Below are 24614 nucleotides of genomic sequence, written 5' to 3'. Positions count from 1 at the left end.
GAGATAAAATAGATATGTTTTAAAGATAGACCAGTAGTGCAAAAACGTAAAATATTGCTTTCATTTTCTGATGTCACTATTATTAGTTTTACAAAATAGTGTCACAAAAGTCTTCTTACAAAATTGGAGTAATCTGTAAATGTAATATAAAAAATAATACATCAATCAAACTTGAAAAAAATGACTTGGTACTGGCTTAATGTAAAGATTTCATGGCATTCAAAAGATCATACTTTGATTAATAAATTGTTCACAGTCCATCACAAATAGCTCTGAACTTGGGAGAAATAATCTCCATACCATATAATAAATCCTATGGAAAAGAATAGGCACTCTAGTCTGTTTGTATACATATTGTATACATGTGAGAAGTTACACCAGGGATAGAAGTGAGCATACTTTAGTTAGATCAAGGGAGAAAGAAGGAACTAGTGTCAACTCTCATTAGAGTACACAATCTTTTGAATTCATGAAGAGGAAAAGAGAGAGATACAAATGATATGCAACACAATTGACTAAGAATAGGAAATCTGTAACTCTTCTCATGGAAGCAAATAGGGATGAAAAAGTAAAAAAGAATTATTCCTTTCATGGCAAAATGTATCAGGAGAGCAGGAGTCTAGAGGGATCTATGAAAACCAATTATGCATATGTAGTTTGTATAGATTTGCATCTACACACCACAGTAAAGTCCTTTCCTTTGCATAAATTAGGTCAAATAATAAAATTGGCCTCAATTTTTCTCTGAAAAATAAACATTTATGTGCTTTATTCTTTTCAAGCTACCTATGATAAAAAAAAAAATAGTTCAGGCACAATTGTTTTCTGTTTTATAAAACAAGTAAGATAGATCCAGATGGAAACTTGGAATTATTCCATTATATATTTAAAACTGGGATGGGGTGGGATGAACTTCATAGAGGAAGTCATTCATGCTGTTGTGCTAGGAAATGAGTTGAAATTTCCTGCCAGTCTATAATATGTGAAACGAATCCTAACGTCTGCCCTAAGATTCTCCAGGTATAAGCTTTTGGTTATTTATTTATTTGTCAGTATAATATCTAAAATATGCTCTCCAGCTTTTATGCTACTGACTCTTCAAAAGTAGCATGGTTCTTGTACTAATCTGAGATCCCTTCCAACTCTGAGATTCCATGTTTTCATATCTTTCTTGGGTTGGTGGCCCAGATCCTATTGATTTCCATGCTTGTCTTTAATCTTCTTTATGCTGTGATTTCTCCACTTCTCTCTAGGAACAAGCTGACTGTAGATATTGCCAGCTTCTCCCATCCACACATTTTGGCATAAAGGAAAAAGTCAGAAAATGTGTAGGGGGCAATTGTAAACAATTGGAAAGGTTGGTGAAGTGAGAAATTTGTTTTTTAAAAAAAACAAACAAAACCCCAAAAAACCTAAATCTGAAACAGGCATTCTCATATGAGTTTATGGATTCAGTCATGATATTAGCAGCAATCATACACATTTTTCATGATTATGAAATATTTGAGATTTTGTACTGATATTTTAAAAGACATCATTGAGTAAAGTAGTAAAGGGGAGAGTTATTTATTTCCCATTTGAAATATCTTAAATATCAAAGATAGAGGATTTAATTATTTCTTATGAAATTATATAGATCACTGATGAATATTGGATACTAATTGAGTTATTGTTTATAGTCATGACTTTAAATAAATTTATTCTTAGACAATACAGAATTTTACAATGTCAATGAAGTTTGAAAGGTTAGAGTTCAACTAGTACAGCTCATCATTTTATAACTGAGGCCCAGAGGAATTGTGACTTATTCAGGATCACATCATTAGGAACTGATAGGAGAGCACCATTAGTATTCATGACAGCATACTGGTCGTGACATTTCCACTAGACCTTACAGCCTCTAGAGCCTGTAGATTTCTTAGCCTTCTGATGTTACTGAGTTTAGTTAAAACTAAAAATTTTAGTTTTAAAAGTCAAGGCAGTCTAAGTGGGTTAGTAAATGTGGGATAATCTGTGGACAAGAATCCTGGTTCTATTATTTACTGTGCAAGGACATGAATTCTGGCTCTATTATTTACTATCTATGTGACTTTGATTTTCTTAACTGATATTTCTTGATTTCCTTAAATCTCAGTCTCTTCAGGGTTGCATTAGGTTACCTTTAAGATCCCTTCCAATTCTAAATATCTGATCATATGAACATGGAGCAGATGACACCTAGTTTGTCTATGATATTACTTTCTTTGGCCATCCTCTCTCAATAAATGAGGAAAGAGCTATATAACAGGGAGGTAATCATTGTCCTTTCCAAAGATTTCACCACATTTCTTGAGTGAGAGGTTGTTACTAACATTTTTATTTGTTTGTTTCATTTGTTTTTAAATCAGGTAGTCACATCAATAGGAGAGCTGGTTGAAGTGTGTTCTACTCAGATACAGTCAGGATGGAGGCCTTTATTCAGTGCCCTGGAAACAGTGCATAGCAGTAATAAATCAGAAATGAAGGAATATCTTATAGGAGACTACTCCATGGGTAAGACTATGTGAATGATTTTCTCTATCACATAACTTTTATAAAGTTAGGATAGATCCAAACATGTTAATAAGCAATAAAGAAGTGACAGTAGCTAGGTCAAGATAAAAGTTTAAGGAAAAGGAAAAAGTGATCAATGGAGACAACCTTCCATGTGACATATGACAGGGTCTGCCATTATAGGCCTAAAATAACAGAATATTTTGGAAGGAAAAGCCACCAACCCATGTATTGAATACAAAGCAAAGGGGAAGAAGATGGATAAAGATGTAGAAAAATAAAAAAATAATTCATAATGGATAGCCTTAATTGCCTCAATAAATCAGGAAGTAAGATCATTATCAGAAAGGTATAGATACAGTCACAGAGACAGAAAATGAGACAGACAGACACAGAAATATAGACAGACAAAGACAGAGAGAGACAAAGGGTCTGAGACAGATAATGGAGAGTAAAGAGTAGAGATTTGGAACTGCCACTTGAAGAATGTGGTGGAAGGTCCATCCAAGAAGAACAGAAAGACTGGAGGAAAAAAAGCAATGTGTTTGGGGGACAGAGATTTCAGTTCCAGCTAGGACTGTGGAGTCTCATCTATGCAATCAGAAAAAAATGGCAACCAGATAAAAAGGATTATCTACAAAAGGCAATTCTTGGGGCTCCCTGTCCATAGAGGTAGTTAGCTTAGGCTTCCTTTTCATGTTTGCTAGGTCAAAATACCATCAAAAAGTTTCTGTCCTCACTTCCCCTAATATTATGTTGAAATCTTCTCAATCCACATTGATATTCCATAACTACCACTGATAGAGCATTCCATGTATTTACTGAATCTGACTATACATTCATTTCATTTGGGGGTTCACATGTTGCCTCATTTCTGCCATTCATTCACCTCTCTCCCCACCTGTCTCAGTCAAGCATCATCCTCATGCAGTGCTTATACTCCTGTTGTATACTCACTGTTTAGCAGAACAATATTTGCAGGCAAGCTCATGAGTTTGGTCCCTAGAAACCACTGAACTTTTGTTGAGTAGTTGTCAACTCAAGGCTGAGAGTGTCTTTCTGATAGTTCCTTTGGGGAGTTGCATTAGAAATACTCTCAGGCTGTCTAACCCAAGGCTGACAAACTTACCTTCTGTATTTCTCTTCCATAGGAAAGGGTCAGGCCCCTGTGTTTGATGTCTTTGAAGCCTTTCTGAACACGGACAACATCCAGGTGTTTGCCAATGCAGCCACCAGTTATATTATGTGCCTTATGAAGTTTGTGAAAGGATTGGGTAAATGTGACTTTCTAATGCATTTAATTTAGTTAAACCTTTATGTTCTCTTTTCAAGATGGTATTTGTCTGGAAGCCAGACCCTTTGTCACTAGGCATACTGTGTGCTTGGGAGGAAGCAAGCATCCTAAGACTTGAACAGATGGTAAACAGTGTGTGTGATGTACCAGAACCAAAACGCTTATTATGAAAGTCACTTGGATGTTATCCAGAGCTAAATTACAGTATGGTAATGTTGGAGCTTTACACAGACTGTAGGCCTAGAAAGAAACATATTGTACAACATTCAAATCTCTTTAAGTCTATCTTCTTACTTCTGACAACATACAATATCATTATATTCATTACTCATAGTAGATCACATCTATATACTATTGTTTTATAGTTTGCAAAATATTTTTTCCCAATGATCTTGAGGGAATGAATAATGTTATAGCCATTTTACATGCAAGGAAATTAAGGCACAGTGATTTTCATGGTCATTCAGTTAACGAATGGAAAACCTAGGACATGAATTCAGTTTGTTTTACACAAAATTTAGTGTCTATATTTTTAGTATCTATTTTTATTTGTAATTTTCATTCATAATGAAACCAATTTCTTTTAAGACCAGAATATCAGTTGTCCAAATTCAATTCAGGTATCCTAAGGATATAATTTTGAATGGACCCTTTTAAACTTTGTTTTGTAAAATGTGCTTCCAATAGAAAGGAAACCCTGAATCACAAAGAAACTCTCTGACCCATAATATATAGAACCTTTGAAGTTACCCCTTAGTTTATTTATATACTATCGTATATAATATAACCTAACTTACCTCAGGAGGTTCATCTCATCTAAGAAGTTTAGAAATTGCCTTATTAAAAAATAATCACAGCTCCACCAAAAATTTAGAAGACAGATGGTATAGAGGTTGGGAACAGTTTTGTAGAGACACAGTATATGGCACTGAATGTTTTTGTTGAGAGCTCAAAGTACTTGATATTTTACAGTTTTTGAAACAAAAAAAGCCACAAATTGGCCAACTGACATCATTATTTATACCCTGTGAGGAGGCAGACATGGAATTAAACCCTGAAATGTAAAATATTGTCTAGTGCTTAAGAGCTACCACTAGTCAAGGTCAAGTGCCTTCCTTGGACTGGTTTCCTAACAATTTCTGTCATCTGTATTGTCCAAATTCTATTGGATTGTTTATTTTTCATAGGTTACAATCTAGCCCAAAGGTAAACTCTTATAGTGGTACTAGAAAGGATGGAAGCTTGTAAGAGATAATTTACAAAGAGAAAATAGAATTAAGGTGACCACATAAATGTATTAAACTCACAAAAGAGAGATTTCAGAAAGACACAATCTAAGAGTAGAAAGGCATCTTAGAAACCATTCTGATCTAAGCTGTAACCATCCAAACATCCTTTTCCCAACATTCCCAACAAACGGTCATCCAGTATCTCCTTGAAGACCTCCACTAAGTGGTCTAATTACACCACTTCTTGATGTAATTCATTCCACTTTTGGATCCAGTTTTAATGATAATGTTTTCCTTATATCAAGTTAAATTCTCTCTCTCTGAAACCTTCCTGTGCATTGTTATTAGATTCACCGTTTGGAGCCAAACAGAATAAGTAGAACCCCTCTTCAACATGGTAGCCCTTTAGATATTTGAATTACAGCTATTGACATCCCACCTACCTCCTCTCTTCTTTGCAGTAAATATCCCTAGTTTTTCCCATTGATCTTTGATGACATATTCTCTAGTCCCTTTACTATCCTAATCAACTTCTTCCATTCTATTTTGTTTATATCGTTCCTAAAGAGTGGTGCCCAGACCTGAATAGAGAACAACAGATATAGTCTTTTTTATGTATAATTTTAATCATCTATTTCACATCTTGCCAGTTTCGTGTGTTATATAATAAATACCATTCTTTAATGGTCTTCCTTGAATTATATGCAACTCAATCTCCCTGGAGTATATTGGAAAATAGCCTAAGGTTTTAATTTGCAATACTTCACATTTAAATAAATCTGTATCACTTTTTTGAAGACATCCCTCCAGTGATACAGATCACAATCTCTCCATTCATATACATCCAGAGCTGTTTTACTGAAAGCTCACAAGGAGTCCACCCCATTTACAATATTATTATACAATTAATATACAACAATTAATTATTTAATTTAAAAGAGAGTATCTGTGTTAAAGGCAGTGGAACAACAAAGGATTTATGCATGGCTATTATCCCCTCAAATTTAACTTTTAAGAATAGGTTTTTGTTTCCCCCTTGTGATAAGAGGTATTAATTTAAAGAATGTGCATTTTTTTTCCAAGAAGAAAACATTCCTCTGCTTATTTGCTTCTGAATTTTAACCAACACTTAGTAATTATGTCTGTTTATCCACAAGGGAGGGTGCTAGTTATCTATAAATGTAGATAATTAGAAACAATTGTAATACTGCACAGTGATTTTATTAAAATGCACAAGCAGAGCAATTACAAAGGAAGGGAAATGATTACAATTTACAGATACAATCAATGCTATTTACCTATAGGAAACCTGAAAGCCCCAGTAGGAATAGGCAATACATATGAACAAATAACAGATGGAAATAATTTAAATCAATTAAATGTTCCTCATTCCTAGCCCCTCAGATGGGTAGTGTCTCCCCAATCTCCCTTATCATTGCTACTTAGTGATGAGCACTGGCAATAAAGTAGATATTTTCCCAGCTAGAGAGAGGAATCATGACCTCCCTTGGAGAGATAAAGTTTATTCTTAGTAAAGACCTTGACAATTTTTGTTGCAGTCATCTCTCAGCAAACTGGCTCCAAAACAGTGATATGGTACACTGACTCCCCCCTTCCTCCTCCCCACTTTTGTATTTATCTTCCTGTTCTTTAGGAGAAGTAGAATGTAAAGAGATCGGGGATTGTGTACCAGGTTCAACATCAACATCAACAGACTTGTGCCTTCCCGCTCTCGATTACCTCAGGAAGTGTTCTCAGGTATGGTGAAAATGATTATCTGGATCTCTGGAGGCTCCTCAGATTTCTGGGTCTGAAATGATCAGACAGAAATTGGCATAATGTGTATAAATATAAAGAATTGGCCTGAAGTCAGGAGGACCAGAGTTCAAATTCAACCTCAGACACTTAACACTTACTAGCTGTGTGACCCTGGAGAAGTCACTTAATCTAATTGCCTTGCCAAATAATAATAACAATGTGAATAGATAGTGTCCTTTGCTTAATGCAAATACTTTCTGATGTCTTAGAGAAATGAGGGAATGGATGTTGTGACTTCTTTTCTCTACCTTTCCCAAGGGGGCAGAAAAACACATTGGATATGGTCATTGATGAAGCTCTTGTTTCATAGGTGCTTAGAGACTCTACTACACCAGCTCAAGGATTCTTAACTTTTTCTGAGACATGGATCTCTGATGAGGCTTATATATCCCTTTTTAGAATGTTTTTAAATTGTTGAAGGAAATGCTAAATTCTAAGAAATAATTAATGACAAGAAAGATATAATTTTCCCTCCATTGTAGTCCACAGACTCCTTAAAATCTATCCCACAAACTTCTTATGAATCTGTAGACCCTTGCAGTAGAGGTAGGGAAACTCCATCTTTTGACCAAATTTAAGTAAATATATCTGGTCTTTGAATAGTCATGAGAAAGGAGGAAATGCTTTGTTTACTTACAGTTGTGAAAATGCAACAGGACCCTAAGTTTTAAGAAGCAATGATCTAAATAGCTACAATATATGATATTATGGAAAGCAGAGGACCTATGTGTCTTTCCCTCCGAGTATGTATGTATGTCTCAGTCTTTCTGTGTGCTCTCATTTCTTTTTCTATGTATTTTTGGTCAGTCTTTTCTCTATCTCTTCTATGGTTCTTCTTTACTCTGTCATAACATGAAAATAATTTGAGCACTTTTTGTATTTAAATATTTGTTACTCTTCTTAATTTTCAAAAAAAAAAGTGGAATAATGTCATGTTTCCTGTTTTCTTTTAAAAGAAAGGAGGAGAGAGAGAATTGACTAAATTAATGAGGTTTTTTTTTTTAAAAAAAATACGTATTCTCCTAATTATTTTTAAATTGTGAGGTTTTGGCCCTTGACTTTAAAAAATATCCATGTTACAGACAGTAACATTTTCAAAGAAAGAAAGACAGTTAAGGAGAAATTAGGTGACAGTTGTGAAGATGAATGGATGCTACAAAAGGTATACTGCCTTTGAATGGCATCAATTTTAAATAGGCTACATTTATAACTTCATAAATTTCTGGACTCTAAAAGCAAGGTCATAGTAATAAAATCCTGAGTCATATAGCAATAGGATTAAGCCATGGTTCATGGACCACATGTAGTTCTTTACAGATAAAAATGTTCTTTCTAGAAGGTTATGATGAAGCTAGCTATATCCCTCCACTCCCGCCTACCCTCACTTTATAGTCAAAAGAAAAGTATTAAAAAGTATTTTAAAAGACCAGTTAAAAATATACTTGATAGGAGCAGCTAGTTGATGTAGTGGATAGAGCGCCAGCCCTGAAGTCAGGAGGACCTGAGTTCAAATCTGGCCTCAGACACTTAGCATTTCCTAACTGTGTGACTCTGGGCAAGTCACCTAACCCTAATTTTCTTAGCAAAAAAAAAAAAAAAATGCTTGGTGTATGAAAATAGGTTGCAGCATATTTCTAATAATGAATTATGTATAAAAAGTAGTACAAAAGAATCTTTGTATATTTATAAGCATATATGTATATATAATATGTGAGCTATCGTTATAGATGCAGATAAAGATAACATAGGACCTAGGATCAAATAATTTAACTTTTCTGTGTCTCTGTTTGATACAGGTCTTTCACAAGTTGGTGCCTTCCTACTTTTCCAGTTTCTTACACTTCACTGCCTATTACCATCTAGGTACACGGCCTTCTTGCCACACAACACATCTCCTAGTCCTTTGTGTTTCCCTAGCTGAACCACATGCCTAGAATGATTTATCTCCTCACATATACCTCATAACTCCCCGTCCTACTTAGGCTCAGCCCAAATTTCAGCCTTCTTGTCCAGACAGCTCCAATGAGGGGGGAACAGCAATATAAAAATCATTATAGGGATTGTTAGGATTGTTAGGAAATAATAAGAAAGTCTCTACCCTGTGTATGACTAAGTCCCAAAGTTTCTGATATTTATAAGCATTGGATTCTTTAATAACCAAACCAATCGCTAGAATGTCAGAAAAACTAGAAGGGTAGTCCTTCTGACCTAATAAAAGTTAGAGCTGAAGTAGAAAAAAAAGGAGATTTTTCTTAAAATTATGTGTGGTTTTTATATACAATGACAATCTTTTTGGATCTAAATTTGTTATTCTATCATTTCCCATAATTTTCAAATAAAATGTCTGTATATAAAAATGTAGGGTATTTTTCTCTCAAATCTGGAATCCCATTTTGAGAAGCATTTTGAACAGTAGATACAAATTGGTATGAGTTCCATACTCTCTCTGACTTGGGACAACCCAACTAACAAAGGCTATGTCAAAAGAAAAAAAGTTCTGGAAAGCACTACCAAGTTGGAAAGACTTCAGAGACAGGTCTAATGATGGAGAGCATGTCTAACAAAGGAAGACTAGCTAAATTCAGAGAAGTTTATCACCCTATAATGTTACTGATGTTAGTGAAGAGAATACTCACTTTGACAAAAATTATAAACACTTGAGGAAAGCCCTATCCTGGAGATTAATTTTAATGTTTTGAATAGGAAAATATTCCAAGTTCTAGATAGCTAGTTGACCAGCTTTTACAACTTAATCCATGGATCAATCAGGGATTTTTCTTATTTCCTCATTGGCATATGTTATTGTTAAATAGCTCCTGGGTATTTGATTCCTATAAATCTATTTTTTCCTTACTTTGTGGATTTTTTGATCCATTAGTTGCTTGCCAAAATCTACAAGATGCCCTTGAAACCAATTTTTCTTGGTGGGAGACTTGCCAGTTTGCCTCGGAGAGTTCAAGAGAACTCAGCTAGTAGTGAGGATGGGATCGAATCGATACTTTCTGATTTTGATGATGATACTGGTAAGTGAATTGAAAAAAATATAACCAATTAAATTATTTGCTTTGTGTATATTCCCAGCAACTTGAACAATGATTTAAGCGACCTATAAGAATGGTCTTTTAAGATACAGATCTCCTTTATTCTGTGAGATTGATAAATTCAATGGAAACCTCAGTAGTTCTCAAAGTCCAATGGTTCAAAAGATTTCTAAGTATAGAACATAATTTTGCTCTGTTTCAGTTTCATCTCTAAAGCAAAAGGAGGTGTTAGTTGGGGGACAGCTTTGATATCCTCTAAATTCCCTACAATTTGTGATTCTAATTATCTGAGTCTCACTTTAGGTGCAGTACATTTGCAAAAGCCCCATCTTAAGGCAGATTGCCATGTCATCTATAGTTTGTAACTCTAAATTTACTGTAATGATTTTTCACTTGAACTCAACAATTTGGAATGAATTTGTATTGCTAGATCTTAAACAAAACTGGCTGCTAACCAAGACTTTGAAACTTCTTAGGAAATATAATCAATTCAGAATTCCTTCTGGCAAGTCCATATGGACAGAAAGTTGAAGAAATGAGACTGTAAGCGGACAGAAAGAAAATTCACAGGAGTCTACAAACTCTAAAATTGGATTATTTTTCTCTTTTTCAAATTAAATCCCATGTTACCCACCATGAATTAGAATCCAGTCCAGTAGTCTGTTTTCTTAGGTGGATAATTCTCAGGCTTTTAAAACTAATTATTGGTAGATTTACCTCCTTCTGTCTGAGATGAACTAGTTTTATTTCAGAAATGAAGACTGAGTCATATCCTTTTGGTAGTCTACTTTCTGAACACTAAACATATGTTGGTTTTCTCATCATCTGACACTATATTTCTCATATGATAAGAGTCTAGCCACTACTAGCTTCATGTGGGAGTTGGGAGTAGTGTTCTTGGTAAAGTTTTTATAGGTAGCAAAACCTCATTGATTCAGACCAATTGGGAGAAGACCTTCTGACTTAATGAGAGTTTGTATTAGTAAATGTTATGGGCCAGAACTCTGAACTTGAAACAAAGGATTCTTACAAGGTACTAAGTCAGTGGAATTGATAGAGACAATAGCTATCTAATTTAGCATGGTTCAGTATGATTGATTTAATACTACAAAGAGATGTTATGAGCCAGAACTTGAAAAAAGTTACTAAGTGGAATTGAGGAGACAATGGTTAAATCTAGTTTAGCACTGATTAAATCCTACAACAAATAATGGTTTCCTAGTTATATAATGATTGATTTATATTCAGTGTAGAGCATATAAGGAATAAGCTTTAGGGCCAAAAAAAAAAAAAAAAAACAAGTGCACTGGAAGTTCTTAGAGGTTGAGACAGATTCATTCCATTGTCCACTTTTGTGGTGGCTGTAGGGTGAAGCACAAATTGGATTCAGAGAGAAGCTACCAGAGGCAGAGAACACAAAGGACTAGTGACAGGAGCTCAAGCTCTTGGAATCAAGGAGAGAGATAGGCCTCTAAGAAAGCTAACCAGGCCCCAGAAAAGGAGACAAGACTTGGAAAGACATAATAAAGGATTTGGACTTTAATACCGGGCTATACTTGTAGTGATTACTGAACTGAAACAAAGGCTGCCTCCAGAGACCCCAAGAAAACCTCAACAGAGAACATTACAAGTAAAAGCTTTAGAAATATAATGGTGGTCATATAACATAAAAACTCACTATTGAAAGGGATGTCAAAGGTCACCTAATGTAACTCATACCTGAACATTAATCTCCTTTTATAACATAATTTATGAGCATTCACAGATTTAAAGTTGGAAGGGACCTTAGAAATCATCCAGTGAAATTCCATATTTTATGAATGATGGACTTCTCCAAGGTCCACAACTGGTATGACAATTGGTAAAACCATATTGAACCAAAATATTCTGCTCAAAATCCCATGCAATTTTTTAATTATGATGCCTCTCTAATTTAATACTTGTTTATAGAATCGGAGTGATAAAACATGGAAACACCTTAGGACTATTCCCTGGATCCTCTTTTTTTTCTACATTCCATCTCTTAATGATATTTTTACCTCCCATAGGTTCAATGATTGTATCTATCCAGACCTAGTCTCTCTTCTAACCAAGGACTTTTTAAAATGAATATTCTGTAGGTATCTCAAACCATATATATCCAAAATTGAATTCATTCCAGATTTTGTCATCATTGTAATAATTACTAGATTTTCCCTTATATTAAGTAAAAATCTCTTCCGTTGTACTTCTTTTGCTTCTAGATCTTCACAAACAAATAAATATAATCTCTTCCACATGACAACCTTTAAATTTTTTTTCAATAAAACAAGCATTTCCAAAACATAGTATAATAAAAAAGATGATTGTAGACAAAACTGAAACTCTACTATATACATCTTACTATTCCTTTTAAATATATAGTAAAGTTATCATGTAACTGTTTTTCTTCTCCTCTCCCTACCCTTAATATAAGAACACATGTCTTCTTTTTTTGTAGACTAAACATCTCAGTTCATTCAATGAATACTCACTTGGCATGATTTCACACCCCTTCCCCACTCTGATTAACATCCTATAGTATTATATAATTCATCAGCAGCTTTTCTAAAATATAATGCCCAGAAATAATACAATAATCTTCAAAATATGATGTAGTAAGGTAGAGGTGTAATTAGCACTCTGTTTCTAAATACTAAACCATTAAATTAATGAAGTGTAAGATTTCATTAGAATTTTTGGGTACTCTGTCATATTATTTTCTCATATAGTAGTATGACAATAATTCAGGTCCCTTTTTTTAGAACTTCTTTTGATACCTTTTATATCAAAATCACTTCTAGTTCCTTTCTTCTCTACACATGTAAATCACTGAAGCATTCTTTATATATTAAGGCAAAACCAACTAATAGTGACCCAATCTGAAGTATCTGAAATGTTCCTCCTTCTCCAGTGAGAAAGTAATTGTGTTACATTATGTCTTCTCTGGGACAAAACTGGTCATTATAATTACTTTGATTTCTACTTCATTTTAATTTTTTTTCATCTAGAGGATGTTCTAAAACGTCTTAGTGATATTTTAAGCTATTAAAGATTAAAGCTATCAAAGATTATACATTGAACTTCACGTCCTTTACTCTTTTGGGATCTACATATTCTACTATGACTATATTTAAAAGTACTCGATTATAAAGGATTTATATTTAATAAATATTCAATATAAATGATTGTTGATCTGAATGGAATTTTATTTGTTCTTGCTATGTTTAATGGTTAGTATATTTCTGGATTTCCAGGTCTTATAGAAGTCTGGATCATCCTTTTAGAACAACTGACGGCTGCTGTATCCAATTGTCCTCGCCAGCACCAACCTCCTACCCTGGATTTACTCTTTGAACTCTTGAGAGATGTTACCAAAGTACCTGGTAAATATCTATGTCTATGTCTTTATATGTGTATTCTATGTTATTGGCTCTCAGCAAGATATACTTCATTCATATTGACCTTACAAAAGTGCCTATAATGTTCCTAAACTGAGATTCAGTCAGAACAATAGCTTCTGTTTTGTTTTGTTTTGTTTTGTTTTTAATTTAATAGCCTTTTATTTACAGGTTATATGTATAGGTAACTTTACAGCATTAACAATCGCCAAACCTCTTGTTCCAATTTTTCACCTCTTACCCCCCATCCCCTCCCCCAGATGGCAGGATGACCAGTAGATGTTAAATATATTAAAATATAAATTAGATACACAATAAGTATACATGACCAAACCGTTATTTTGCTGTACAAAAAGAATCAGACTCTGAAATATTGTACAATTAGCTTGTGAAGGAAATCAAAAATGCAGGTGAGCAAAAGTATAGGGATTGGGAATTCAATGTAATGGTTTTTAGTCATCTCCCAGAGTTCTTTCTCTGGGCGTAATAGCTATGAATTTTGACATCAATGGCAAGGGAACAATTTTTAAGCCTGGGACAAGTGACAAGAAATACCCACTGAGTTAGAGGAAAAGAAGAAAATGAGAAATTGGGATACCCACAAAAAACCACTGCTGGGGAATCTGATCTATAGGAAGTGGGGACAACTAACTCATGAAAACAAAAGGAACTCACTCTTCACTTCCAATTGTTGATGAGTCATTTTTCAGTCCAGATCTAGAACTCTACTATCTAGCTACATTTATTGTGAGGTTCAAATAAGATAGGTGTTTTTGATGTTCAGTCATTTCAATCATGGCTGACTCTTTGTAACTCCACTTGGAGTTTTCTGGGCAAAGATACTGAAATAGTTTGCCATTTCCTTCTCCAGCTCATTTTATAGATGAGAAAATTGAAGCTAACAGGGTTTAGCAACATGCCTGGAGTCACACTGTTAGCTGAGGCTGGATTTGAACTCAGGATAATATTTTCCTGACTTCTGGCCCAGTTCTCTGTCCACTGAACCACCTAGCTGGCCTGTCAACTGTTAGCATCCTATTTAATTAATTTTTCTTACAAATCTTGAAGGGCAGTATGGTATGTTTGATATAGGGCTAGCCTGGGAGTTTTCAAAAGACTTGAATACAGGTTCTTCCTTTTACACATAGTGGCTATGTCCTAAATTGAATAGCTTCCATAATTCAAGATAGTAATTGATTAGTATAGTCTCAGTTTCCCACAACAATGTAAGTCACTCATAACGTTTTTAAGTAACAGGAGCAGAAATTGCTTAAGTAGACTTCTCAGAAGTTCTACTGTCATCATAAGCTTAAGAATATCCCATAATATAAAGTTGTGAGGTAAGTCTTAAGTAAAAAATCACATCAAATTTATATTGAGAAGGCAAATGCTGATCTAATACTTCAAATAGGAAAGAACAGAGACTTTCTATCCAATGACACATTCTACTGAATTATATAGTGATCTGCATTTCTTTTGGTTTATTTTTGTTAATTAAGTGGGGTTTTTTACACCTGAGATCATTTTAATCTTAAAAACTTATTTTGTAAACCAAATAAATGGTGTCAAGTATATGTAGGAATTCAGTTCACTTCAACAATTTTTTTTAAATCACATTTTTTGGTTTTTATATTACCCATAATAATATATTTATTATATTCTTATAATAAAGAAGGGGGACAAAACCATTCAATAAACCTCAATAATTCATAAAGTCCTCATATTTATAATGTTCCATAGTCCCCATTTTTGTAAAGAAGTGAAAAAGGTACATTCTCATCTCTTTCTTTGGGTCAAGTTTGCGCATTATAATTTCACAGAGTTCAAGTTTTATTGCTTGTTGTTGCTATTCTTTCCATTTACTTTTTTTGTCATTACAGTGTATATTGCTTTGGGGATTATTCTTGTTTACTCTGTATCAATTCTTCTAAATCTTCTTATGTTTCTTTGTTATATAACATTTTTCATATAACAAAAAATAATCCATTAAATCCACAACTTATTTAAACTCCAATTGGTAGCACTCTGCTTTTCAGCAAGAATTTATTAACTACCTCCTTTCTATCAGGTATTGTGCTAGGCACTTGGGATAAAAAAATAAAAAAAAAATAAAATTTTAAAAAAAATTTCCTGCCTTCCAGGAGTTAAAAGATATAATATGTAGAATGTAAATATAAAAAGTGGGGCTTAATAAATACTTGTTTCATGATCAAGTTAACCAGAAAAGGTAATTTTCAGCCATTCATACAAGTCCTTTCAAAATTCTTGGCAATGAACACAAAATTAAAATTCTATTTCTCCTTTATTCACCTCAGGAAAAATAGCATTTTCTACAAAACTTGATTTTCACATTTATAACAGAGGAGGCATCTTCAAATAAAGGCAAAGACCCCCCTTTTCTTAGATTTACATTAGAAATTTGAACACTCATATTTCTTTTTCAGGACCAGGGTTTGGAATATATGCAGTTGTACATCTCCTCCTTCCTGTGATGTCTTTGTGGCTCCGCCGTAGCCATAAAGATCATGCTTACTGGGATGTTGCCTCAGCCAATTTCAAGCATGCCATTGGTTTGTCCTGTGAACTGGTGGTGGAACATATCCAGAGCTTTATACACTCAGGTAGTAAGTTTTCATTTGTGTCTTTGTTCTGAAGGTTAATACAAATGTTATTATCATTGCTACATAAAAGGATTTCTTAAACCATCACACAGATGGGTTTTGTATAAAGGTAACATATTAGGCATTCTAAACAAATATATGAGAATAAAGTAATTTATGTAAGGTACAGCTCTGGGAATTTTAATTGGAATTGTATAATTCTAGAAAAATGAAAAAAAAAAAAAATAACAAGGGTCATACCCAGATCAGAATGATGTAGGGGAGCTAGCAAAAACATAACATGGCCTAGAAGGTAGAGCACTGGAATTCCTTCCTCGAAGATGTAGATTGAACCTCAGATACTTATGTAATAATTTCTCTAAGCCTCAGTCTCCTGAGTGGAATGAGGAAGTTTTAGGTAACTTTATGGAGTACAGATTATGAGAATTGAAAGGACGGAATTCTACCAAGTCTATTAAGTGTGCCTAACAAGTGTACTAAGAGTAAATTAACAGACTTTAAGTATATTTTATATATCAGAAATGATAAAAATGCATAATCTTCATCTTTTTCTCTTAGAATTAAATTATTTCTTTAAAAATTAGGGATAGGCATTAAACATATTATTTAAATTAAAATTAAATATTATTTAGTGTAATGTATTAAATACCTATCTAGTTTGTTGAAATTAAAAATTATATATTGAGTATGTATTGTGAACTATGCACTGTGAGAGAAACTAACTGGAGAACTCAATTCCCTTTTATGTTTTTTCTTCCCTTATTAGAATGTAAGTAAAAGACTAGTACCAAAACTATTTAGTTTTGTATCTCTATTTCTTAGCCCAGGGAATGGCACATAGGTACTTAAAAAATTATCTTTGCCTTTGTACAGAAGACACAGTATTTGTTCTTATATTTTATTTATTTATTTATTTATGTTTTTATTTAGTATTATTTATATTATTTTTCATATATTGTATTATTGTTCTTATAGTCTAATAGAGGGAAATTTTAGCAGTGTATCAGAATGGTTCATGTTCTTACTTTGAAAGATACAATTTTACATATATCTAGAAGGGACAAATAAAGCAAAAGCTAAAAATGCTGAGTGTTGATTTTCCAATTTAGCTTTTATAGGTTGTAACTTATTTTCTGTATTATCTTTCTTCTTTTCTTAGATGCACATCCTTATAGTGATGAAATATTTCAGGATCAGCAAATAAAACTCTGATATTTTTGTTCCACAGATATTAGGTATGAAAATATGATCAACACAATGCTAAAAGATCTTTTCGAGTTATTGGTAGCATGTGTGGCTAAGCCGACAGAAACTATCTCCAGAGTTGGCTGCTCTTGTATTCGGTAAGAAAAGTTCCCCACTCAAATTAGATGTTCCATGTGAAAAATAAAAGGAGGATAAAATTATTGACGAAATAGGAAATAACAGTTCTACTGCTATGATTGAAAAAGAAGTGATTACAAATTAATACCTTTGCCATCTCTAATGATTAGTTAACTGGTAAATATCAAATGCCTCTTCAATTTAATAAGCATTTTTTTAAGTTCCTGTGATGTGTCAGGCAATATATTAGGAGCTGAGCATACAGAGATAAAAAGAAAATTTTCTTTGCCCACAATGGATTTTCATCCTACCTGGCAAGTCTCCATGATAATTATGTGAGGGATACAAAGAAAAGTTCCCCACCATCTAATTGCTAAGATTCAAATACCTGAAAGATAACTAGAAAAAAGATAATAAATAATAAGTACCAAATGAGAAATGTCAACAGTAAAGGTGATAGAAATTCATACATTCCTTTAGGTTGAGCCAGGATAAGCTTCATTGAGAGATGAGATGAGATTGAAGAATAGGTAAGATGATAATAGATTGTAAAGAGGAAGATAAGTATTACAGGCAAGAGAAATGGTATGTAAGTGAAGGTTTAGGGCAAGAGAGAGAATGAGGCACATCTAATAGTCTGGCTTGGCTAGACAGAAGAATTTGCATTGGGTTGAGAGGAAATAGAGATCCTACATCATAAGCTTAAGGAACTCAGATATGATTCTATGGGAACCCTATGGGAAAAAGTGAGCCATTGTTGATTTTTGAGCATAAGACTTATATGCTTCAAAGAGAACTATAGGGAGATTAATCTGACTATGATAACAGTTGAGAGAAGAAGAGGCTAGAAGTAAAGATTGGTAAGGAGGTTATTAGGGTGGACTAGGTATAAGGTGATAAGAATATGAGATAGGGTATTGTGGGAAAATAAGGAAAGGAAATGACAAGTCCAAGATTTTAAGGGCAAAAATAATGGGACTTCCATGACAATAAGAGAGAGAAAAAAGTCAAAGATGATTTTGAGGCTTCAAGTCTAAATGAATGGTTGCCATCAAAACAGAAATTGTGGATTTAGGAGAAGGGAGGATGATGTTTCACTTTTTTAGATAGGAATAGTGGGATAGACCAGATGATGAAGAACAAAATATTGGACTGCATTAGTTGAAAGAACCAGATTTGATCCTTCATCTCCCAGTGATTTAATGGTATAATTATAGTAAAACTACTTCATGTCTCTAGGCCTTACTCACTAGCCCTCACCTCTAGGCCATTTTATCTGTAAAATTAATAGAGTGGACTAATTTACATTTCAAGTGCCCTGCCAATTCTAAAATAATAATATGATTTGTTGTTTATATCCAAAGATCAATTTCTAACAGAAAATTGAAAATATACCACTGGAACTTGAAAAAGAGCAAGATTCAAAAAAACAAATGAAGAAAATATAGAAATCAAACTTGAAGCCATGTTATTCAGGAAAGATAATATATAGAGAGAATACCAATGCCTAAACCAGGATAGTATAGAATCATGGAAATTAAGGGAGGAGAGTGTTCAAAGAAGGAATTGATTGGTTAAAAGTCTCAGGTTGATGGAAGATTAAGAAAAGAGAAAGGAGGAAGAGAAAAACTATGTACCAGGTACTTTACTAAGTGCTTTACAAATATTATTTCAATTGATAATAAGAAAGTTAATGAGAAAAGAAGATAAGAGAAATTGGATCAATAGGAATTACAATATCTGTAGACCCCTCGTTCAATATGTTTGACACTGAAAAGAAACTGAAAAATAAGTTTGTAGTCCAAGAGGACATCAGGGTCAAGTGATGACTTTTTTCAGGACTTGCATACTTGAAGGAAGGAAGGAAAAAAATTTATTCCCAGAGAAGAAAATAGTTCCATGGTTTGTCATATTAAGCCTCCTAAAGTTATCTTTTTACCTTGAAAAAGGAAAAAAGTCTTTGAATGTATTGAGATGTTGGTTAGAGCCTCTCAAAGAAACAACATTTTTGACCTTGTTTCCATTTGCAGGTATGTCCTTGTAACTGCAGGGCCTGTTTTCACTGAAGAAATGTGGAGGCTTGCATGTTGTGCATTACAGGATGCATTCTCTGCCACACTAAAACCAGTGAAGGTAAAATCATTATGGGAGATATAGTCATGAGAGCATCAATTTAGAGCTAAAAGGGGTCTGAGAAGTCATATCTCCAAGTATTTTATTTTATAGATAAGGAATATAAATTCTAGCAAGGTCAAATGCCTTGTCTTGGATAAATGGCAAAGCCAGAATTTGAACTTGGATTCCCTGACTCCAAACCCATCATGTTTTCCGCTATACCATCATTTCTTTTTCTACTGGTGATGACCTTGAGATCATTAATGTTTTTGAGACTAGGTCAATGAATAATGGAATCTCAGACCTATAAGGAAGATCTTAGACCCTCTGTCTGAAGCATGATGTCTTACTTTCACCAAATTTTCCTTTTTATGTTAGTTAAAGTTAATTAAAAGGCAACTAGGTGGCACAGTGGTCTGAGAATCAGGAGGACTTTTCTTTATGAATTTAAATCCAATCTCATTTGCTAGATGTGTGACCTTTGATGAGTCACTTAACCCTGGTTGCCTCAGTTTTCTTATCTGTAGAATGAACTGGAGAAGAAAATGGCAAAACAGTCCCCTATCTTTGCCACACACAAAAATCCAAAATGAAATCACAAAGAGTTAGATCTTACTGAAAAATGACAACAATAAAATTACTTGATTTGTTTGCCCAGATGAGATTACACTGCTTAGAATCAGCACATAGTATCTAATTTATATTTTAATGTATTTAATATCTACTGGTCATCCTGCCATCTAAGGGAGGGGGTGGGGGGTAAGAGGTGAAAAATTGGAACAAGAGGTTTGGCAATTGTTAATGCTGTAAAGTTACCCATGCATATAACCTGTAAATAAAAGGCTATTAAATTTAAAAAAAAAAAAGAATCAGCACATAGCTCCAGTGATATTCTATGTTATTTCTCTGTAGGATCTATTGGGCTGTTTCCACAGTGGCAATGAAAGTTTCAGTAGTGATGGCTGCCAGGTAAGAGTGGCAGCCCCTTCTTCTTCCCCTAGTGCTGAGGCGGAATACTGGCGGATCCGAGCCATGGCACAACAAGTAAGTACTGTGGACTTTTTCCACAAAAGATATGGGTAATCTGTGAACCCAAATACACTGAAGGTGATCAATATTGAGAGAAAGCAGGGCAGTCCTTCTCCAAATAGCATATCTGTAACAGTTTAATGTCCAGACAAAAAGTTGAGAAAACTTTTAGCAATAACCATCTGGCCATCTCTCTGTTTCCCTTTGTTAGTAAGATCCTAGCCAGAATCCTCCTGCCTCAGTTACTGGCTCTCAACAGACTACTATTTGGCTTTACTTCAAAATCAGATACAACAGATAAGATCTCTCCTTCATTTCTTTATAACATAAATCTGTTAACTTCATGCAAGAATTTGAAACTCCTTTACCATAGGAATCTCTTTTATCAAAAATACAGTTTATACTCAAATACTCAAGTTGATCTGTGGTTGATGAGTAGGTAAGTGTATGTAGGGGTAGATAGAGGCAGAGAAAACATTTATTAAATTTATGAAACATTAAATTAAATTATTTATTAAATGCTGATTCTGTGCTAGGCTGCCTGGTAAACTTAGGAAGTAAAAATATAAGCAATCCAGTTTCTCAAAGAGTTTATGTTTTAATGAAATAAGATAAAAGATAACATATAAAGTGGAAGTAGAAAAGCAGAGACAGTAGGGGAAGGCTACAACATGGCTTAGAGATGACTGAGAAGTGAGAAAAAGTAGTAGAAAATATTCATCCACTACAGTCCCCTAAAAATAAGACAGTTTATATTTTACTAGATAAATTAGGTGATAGACATCGCTAGACCTCTAGCTGAAGTGTTTGTATCTTTGTAGAACCTACCAGGGAAAGACTGAAAGAGGAGAGTAGAAATAAGGAGGGTGGGAGAGAGACAGAGAGGAAGGAAGAGGGAGGAAGGGAAGGAGAGAAAGAAAGAGAGGGGAAGAGAGAGAGGAAGAGGAGAGGAGAGGACAGGAGATAGGGGGAGGGAAATATCATAAAATTATATCTCCTCCATAGTAATTTCTCCCATTGTTGAGTGCAATGCCTTTCACTCAATAAATGTTACTAGGAAAGGATTCTTCCTAAAACATTTTTCACTTTTCTGTTGAGTGAATTAGAAGCAGCTGCACCCTTTTCAAGGGTCCATTAGGTTGTTTTAATGCATGAGGGTAGAGAATAGATAGAAATCAACAGTAGAAGAGACATTTATTAAAGCAGATATTCTTTTAGCAACTCTTAGTTGTTTTAAACCAGCATCAATATTATTGATGTGTATTGAACTCTGCTAAAGGATGGAAGAATGGAACTGTTTGGGCTTGTGTTCTTTGCAGGTATTCATGTTAGATACTCAGTGCTCACCAAAGACTCCAAACAACTTTGATCATGCTCAGTCCTGTCAGCTGATCATCGAACTGCCTCCTGATGAAAAGCCAAATGGGCACACCAAGAAAAGGTGAATATAAGTGATTCTCCACGAGACAAAATAAAAAAAACAAATTTATTCCAATCTCATATTCATGCTGTAACCTAAACAGGAAATCTTTGCTGAATGCCAGTTTGGTTGTAAAGGGTGAAAATTGTTTTGTGGTGTAGTTTGGCAAAGAGATAGTTGGATTTGTTTTTTTCCTACACTAAAACATTTATTCTTTTAATTAAAAGTTTATTTTTCATATTTCTACTTTCCTGTTTTTATTTTTTATTCATTTGTGACCTGGTAAATCTGTCAGTACTATTGTAGCTAGTAGGGAACAAATTTATTTTAAGTGACTCTAAGTTCATCAAGTCTACTCTCTGCATGGATATAACATAAATTTAAGAAGCTAATAAATACTATCAGCTGTGTCTCTTACATATGAAGAAAATACTGATAACCCTGAGCACTTGAACTGTCTTGTAGGGATTTTGGATTGATTATATTGGTCCCACCACATTCTCTTAAGTGTTTTCCTTGATAACCAACAGCAAATTTTCGTCAGATAATTGGTCAGGTTTAAAGCTTCCATGGCTGTGAACAAAATCAGATAACTGAATGGAATCCACAACTTTCACTTATAAGAAACATTCTATAACCAAGTGCTGTACCACATAAGCAATTAAAAAAATCTAACTCCAAACATTTAAGTTTCGGCTATGGGCCAATAATTGAACTAGATGCTGGGATATAGATATGGTGAATGAAATAACCCCTACTCTCAAGCAGTTTACTTTCTAATGGGGAGATAACAAGCATGGATATAATTATATAAAGAATAAATATAGGGGAAGCTAGGTGGCGCAGTGGATAGAGCACATCCCTGAAGTCAGGAGGAGGACCTTCTGAGACCTTCAAATCTGGTCTCAGACACTTAATATTTCCTAGCTGTATGATCTTGGGCAAGTCACATAACCCCAATTGCCTCAAGGGAAAAAATAAAAGAAGAAGTAAAGAGAATAGCAGCTATTATTTACAAAGCACTCTAAGGTTTATAGAACTGTTTTAAAAATATTATCTCATTTTAGCCTCATGACAACTGTAGGAAGTAGGTGCAATGATTTTCCCTGAATTAGGAAATTAAGGCAAAGAGAGAGAGGTTAAGTGACGTGTCCAGGTCACTTAGCTTGTAAGGATCAGAGGCTAAAGTGAATTCAGGTCTTCCTGAACCAACCAACCAACCAACCAACCACTTTGCAATCTAACTCCCCACACAAACTAATTAAGTATTTGTAGTTTGATGTGGAGGTCACTTGAAGCTGAAGGGATCAGGAAGATAGCACTTAAGCAACGTCTTGAAGAAAACGATGGACTCTATAAAGTATGGATGGAATGCATCCCAAGCATGAACACTATCTTTGGGCTCTAAAAATATTGTATTATTTCTGTATTTGAAGGTGAATACAAAGATTTTTTGCATATTTTTCTATCTCTTTTACTCTTTTTATTGGATAATCTTTTTTCCCATAAGGCACATGTTTTGCCTCAACTGAATCACAAAGAACTGTCAGTGCCTGCAGATTATCCACCCAAACAGAGAATCAATGTGAATAATCATGCCTGGCATCTTCTCCTTCTGCTATCTGATTTTGCTAAGGCTTCCAGAGAAAGATGTAAGCAGGACTTGAAAAAAAATATGCAGTGTCTCATGGGATACTTTAAAAGATTTAGACCTATACATAGCATAGAACAAAGGACTTATGAGAGGACAGATATTTAGCCCACTGAATATTAAAAAATAACTTCAGGGGCAGCTAGTTGATGTAGTAGATAGAGCACCAGCCCTGAAGTTAGGAAGACCTGAGTTCAAATGTGACCTCAGATCTTTAACACTTCCTGACTGTGTGACCCTGGACAAGTCACTTAATCCCAATTGCCTCAAGGGAAAAAAATTACTTCCCTGATATTCAACGCTATGGAAAAAAGAATATACCACTTCAGGAAGTAACAAGTTTACATTACTAGAAATCTCCAAGCAGAATCTAGAATGTATTAGAGATATTTTTACCAAGATTAGTGTTTCAAATTCAAACTAATTGACTTCTAAGGACCTTTCCAACTCTTGTGATGATTCCAGTGGGAGCAAGGGAGGAAAAAGTGATCAATCATGGCATTAAATTAGAATGAGATTGAGAAAAATGCTGTGGTTTTTCCCTTGATTAACTTGATTCAGAGAGAAAGTTCTTAAAATTCTCTACGAACTTATAGTCAGACTTTGAGGGAGGGCGGAAATGAAGGTGGAGAATTTTTAAAGTGTCATCTGTAATATTTGCATTTAAGGATTATAACTCAAATAAGAAAATGTATGAGATGCTTTGCAAGCCTTAAAAACTTATATAAATGCCAGCTTTTATAATTATTATGGGGGTGTAGTACCTATATATAGCATATAACAGTGGAAAGAGTTTACATATAACTCAAGCCTGATTCATTTGCATAAGACTCCTCATTGGTGGAGAGATGCTCTTTGCCTGTGCAAAGGAAGGAGATGACAAGGATTTTGGAAAGGAAAGCATTTCTTGTACCAAAATTTGAGAAAGGTTATTCAATTCCAGGGCCTTTTCAGGGAATTTCCTGGGAGGGAGAGAAAGAAATCTGGGAAACAGACAAATAGAGGAAGCAGTGATTTGACATGTTTCTAATTTCCAGATGCCTCACTAGAGACTTAGAGGAGTTTCCCCAAGATCAAGGAATGACATTTTAACTGAGATATCACTCCCAGTGAGGGGCTCAT

At 34.3% G+C, this 24614-nt stretch overlaps 1 protein-coding gene across 4 annotated transcripts in view; it reads left to right on the top strand.

Annotated features, from left to right (window-relative positions):
- The window catches only part of ARFGEF3 (ARFGEF family member 3), a 207172-nt gene that overhangs the window by 172850 nt on the left and 9708 nt on the right, over positions 1 to 24614 (top strand). For all 4 annotated transcript variants that reach the window (XM_031964200.1, XM_031964201.1, XM_003769494.4 and 1 more), the window contains 10 exons: positions 2388 to 2532; positions 3684 to 3806; positions 6710 to 6813; positions 9752 to 9896; positions 13190 to 13318; positions 15778 to 15954; positions 17183 to 17297; positions 19308 to 19410; positions 20305 to 20436; positions 21741 to 21862. In XM_031964200.1, the coding sequence (XP_031820060.1) occupies positions 2388 to 2532; positions 3684 to 3806; positions 6710 to 6813; positions 9752 to 9896; positions 13190 to 13318; positions 15778 to 15954; positions 17183 to 17297; positions 19308 to 19410; positions 20305 to 20436; positions 21741 to 21862 (1295 nt within the window). The remainder of the gene's footprint in view (positions 1 to 2387; positions 2533 to 3683; positions 3807 to 6709; positions 6814 to 9751; positions 9897 to 13189; positions 13319 to 15777; positions 15955 to 17182; positions 17298 to 19307; positions 19411 to 20304; positions 20437 to 21740; positions 21863 to 24614) is intronic.

This window comes from Sarcophilus harrisii, chromosome 4, assembly GCF_902635505.1.
Source record: "Sarcophilus harrisii chromosome 4, mSarHar1.11, whole genome shotgun sequence".
NCBI classification, from domain to species: domain Eukaryota; kingdom Metazoa; phylum Chordata; class Mammalia; order Dasyuromorphia; family Dasyuridae; genus Sarcophilus; species Sarcophilus harrisii.
Note: the sequence above shows the minus strand (reverse complement) of the source record. Positions and strands in the feature narration are given on the sequence as shown.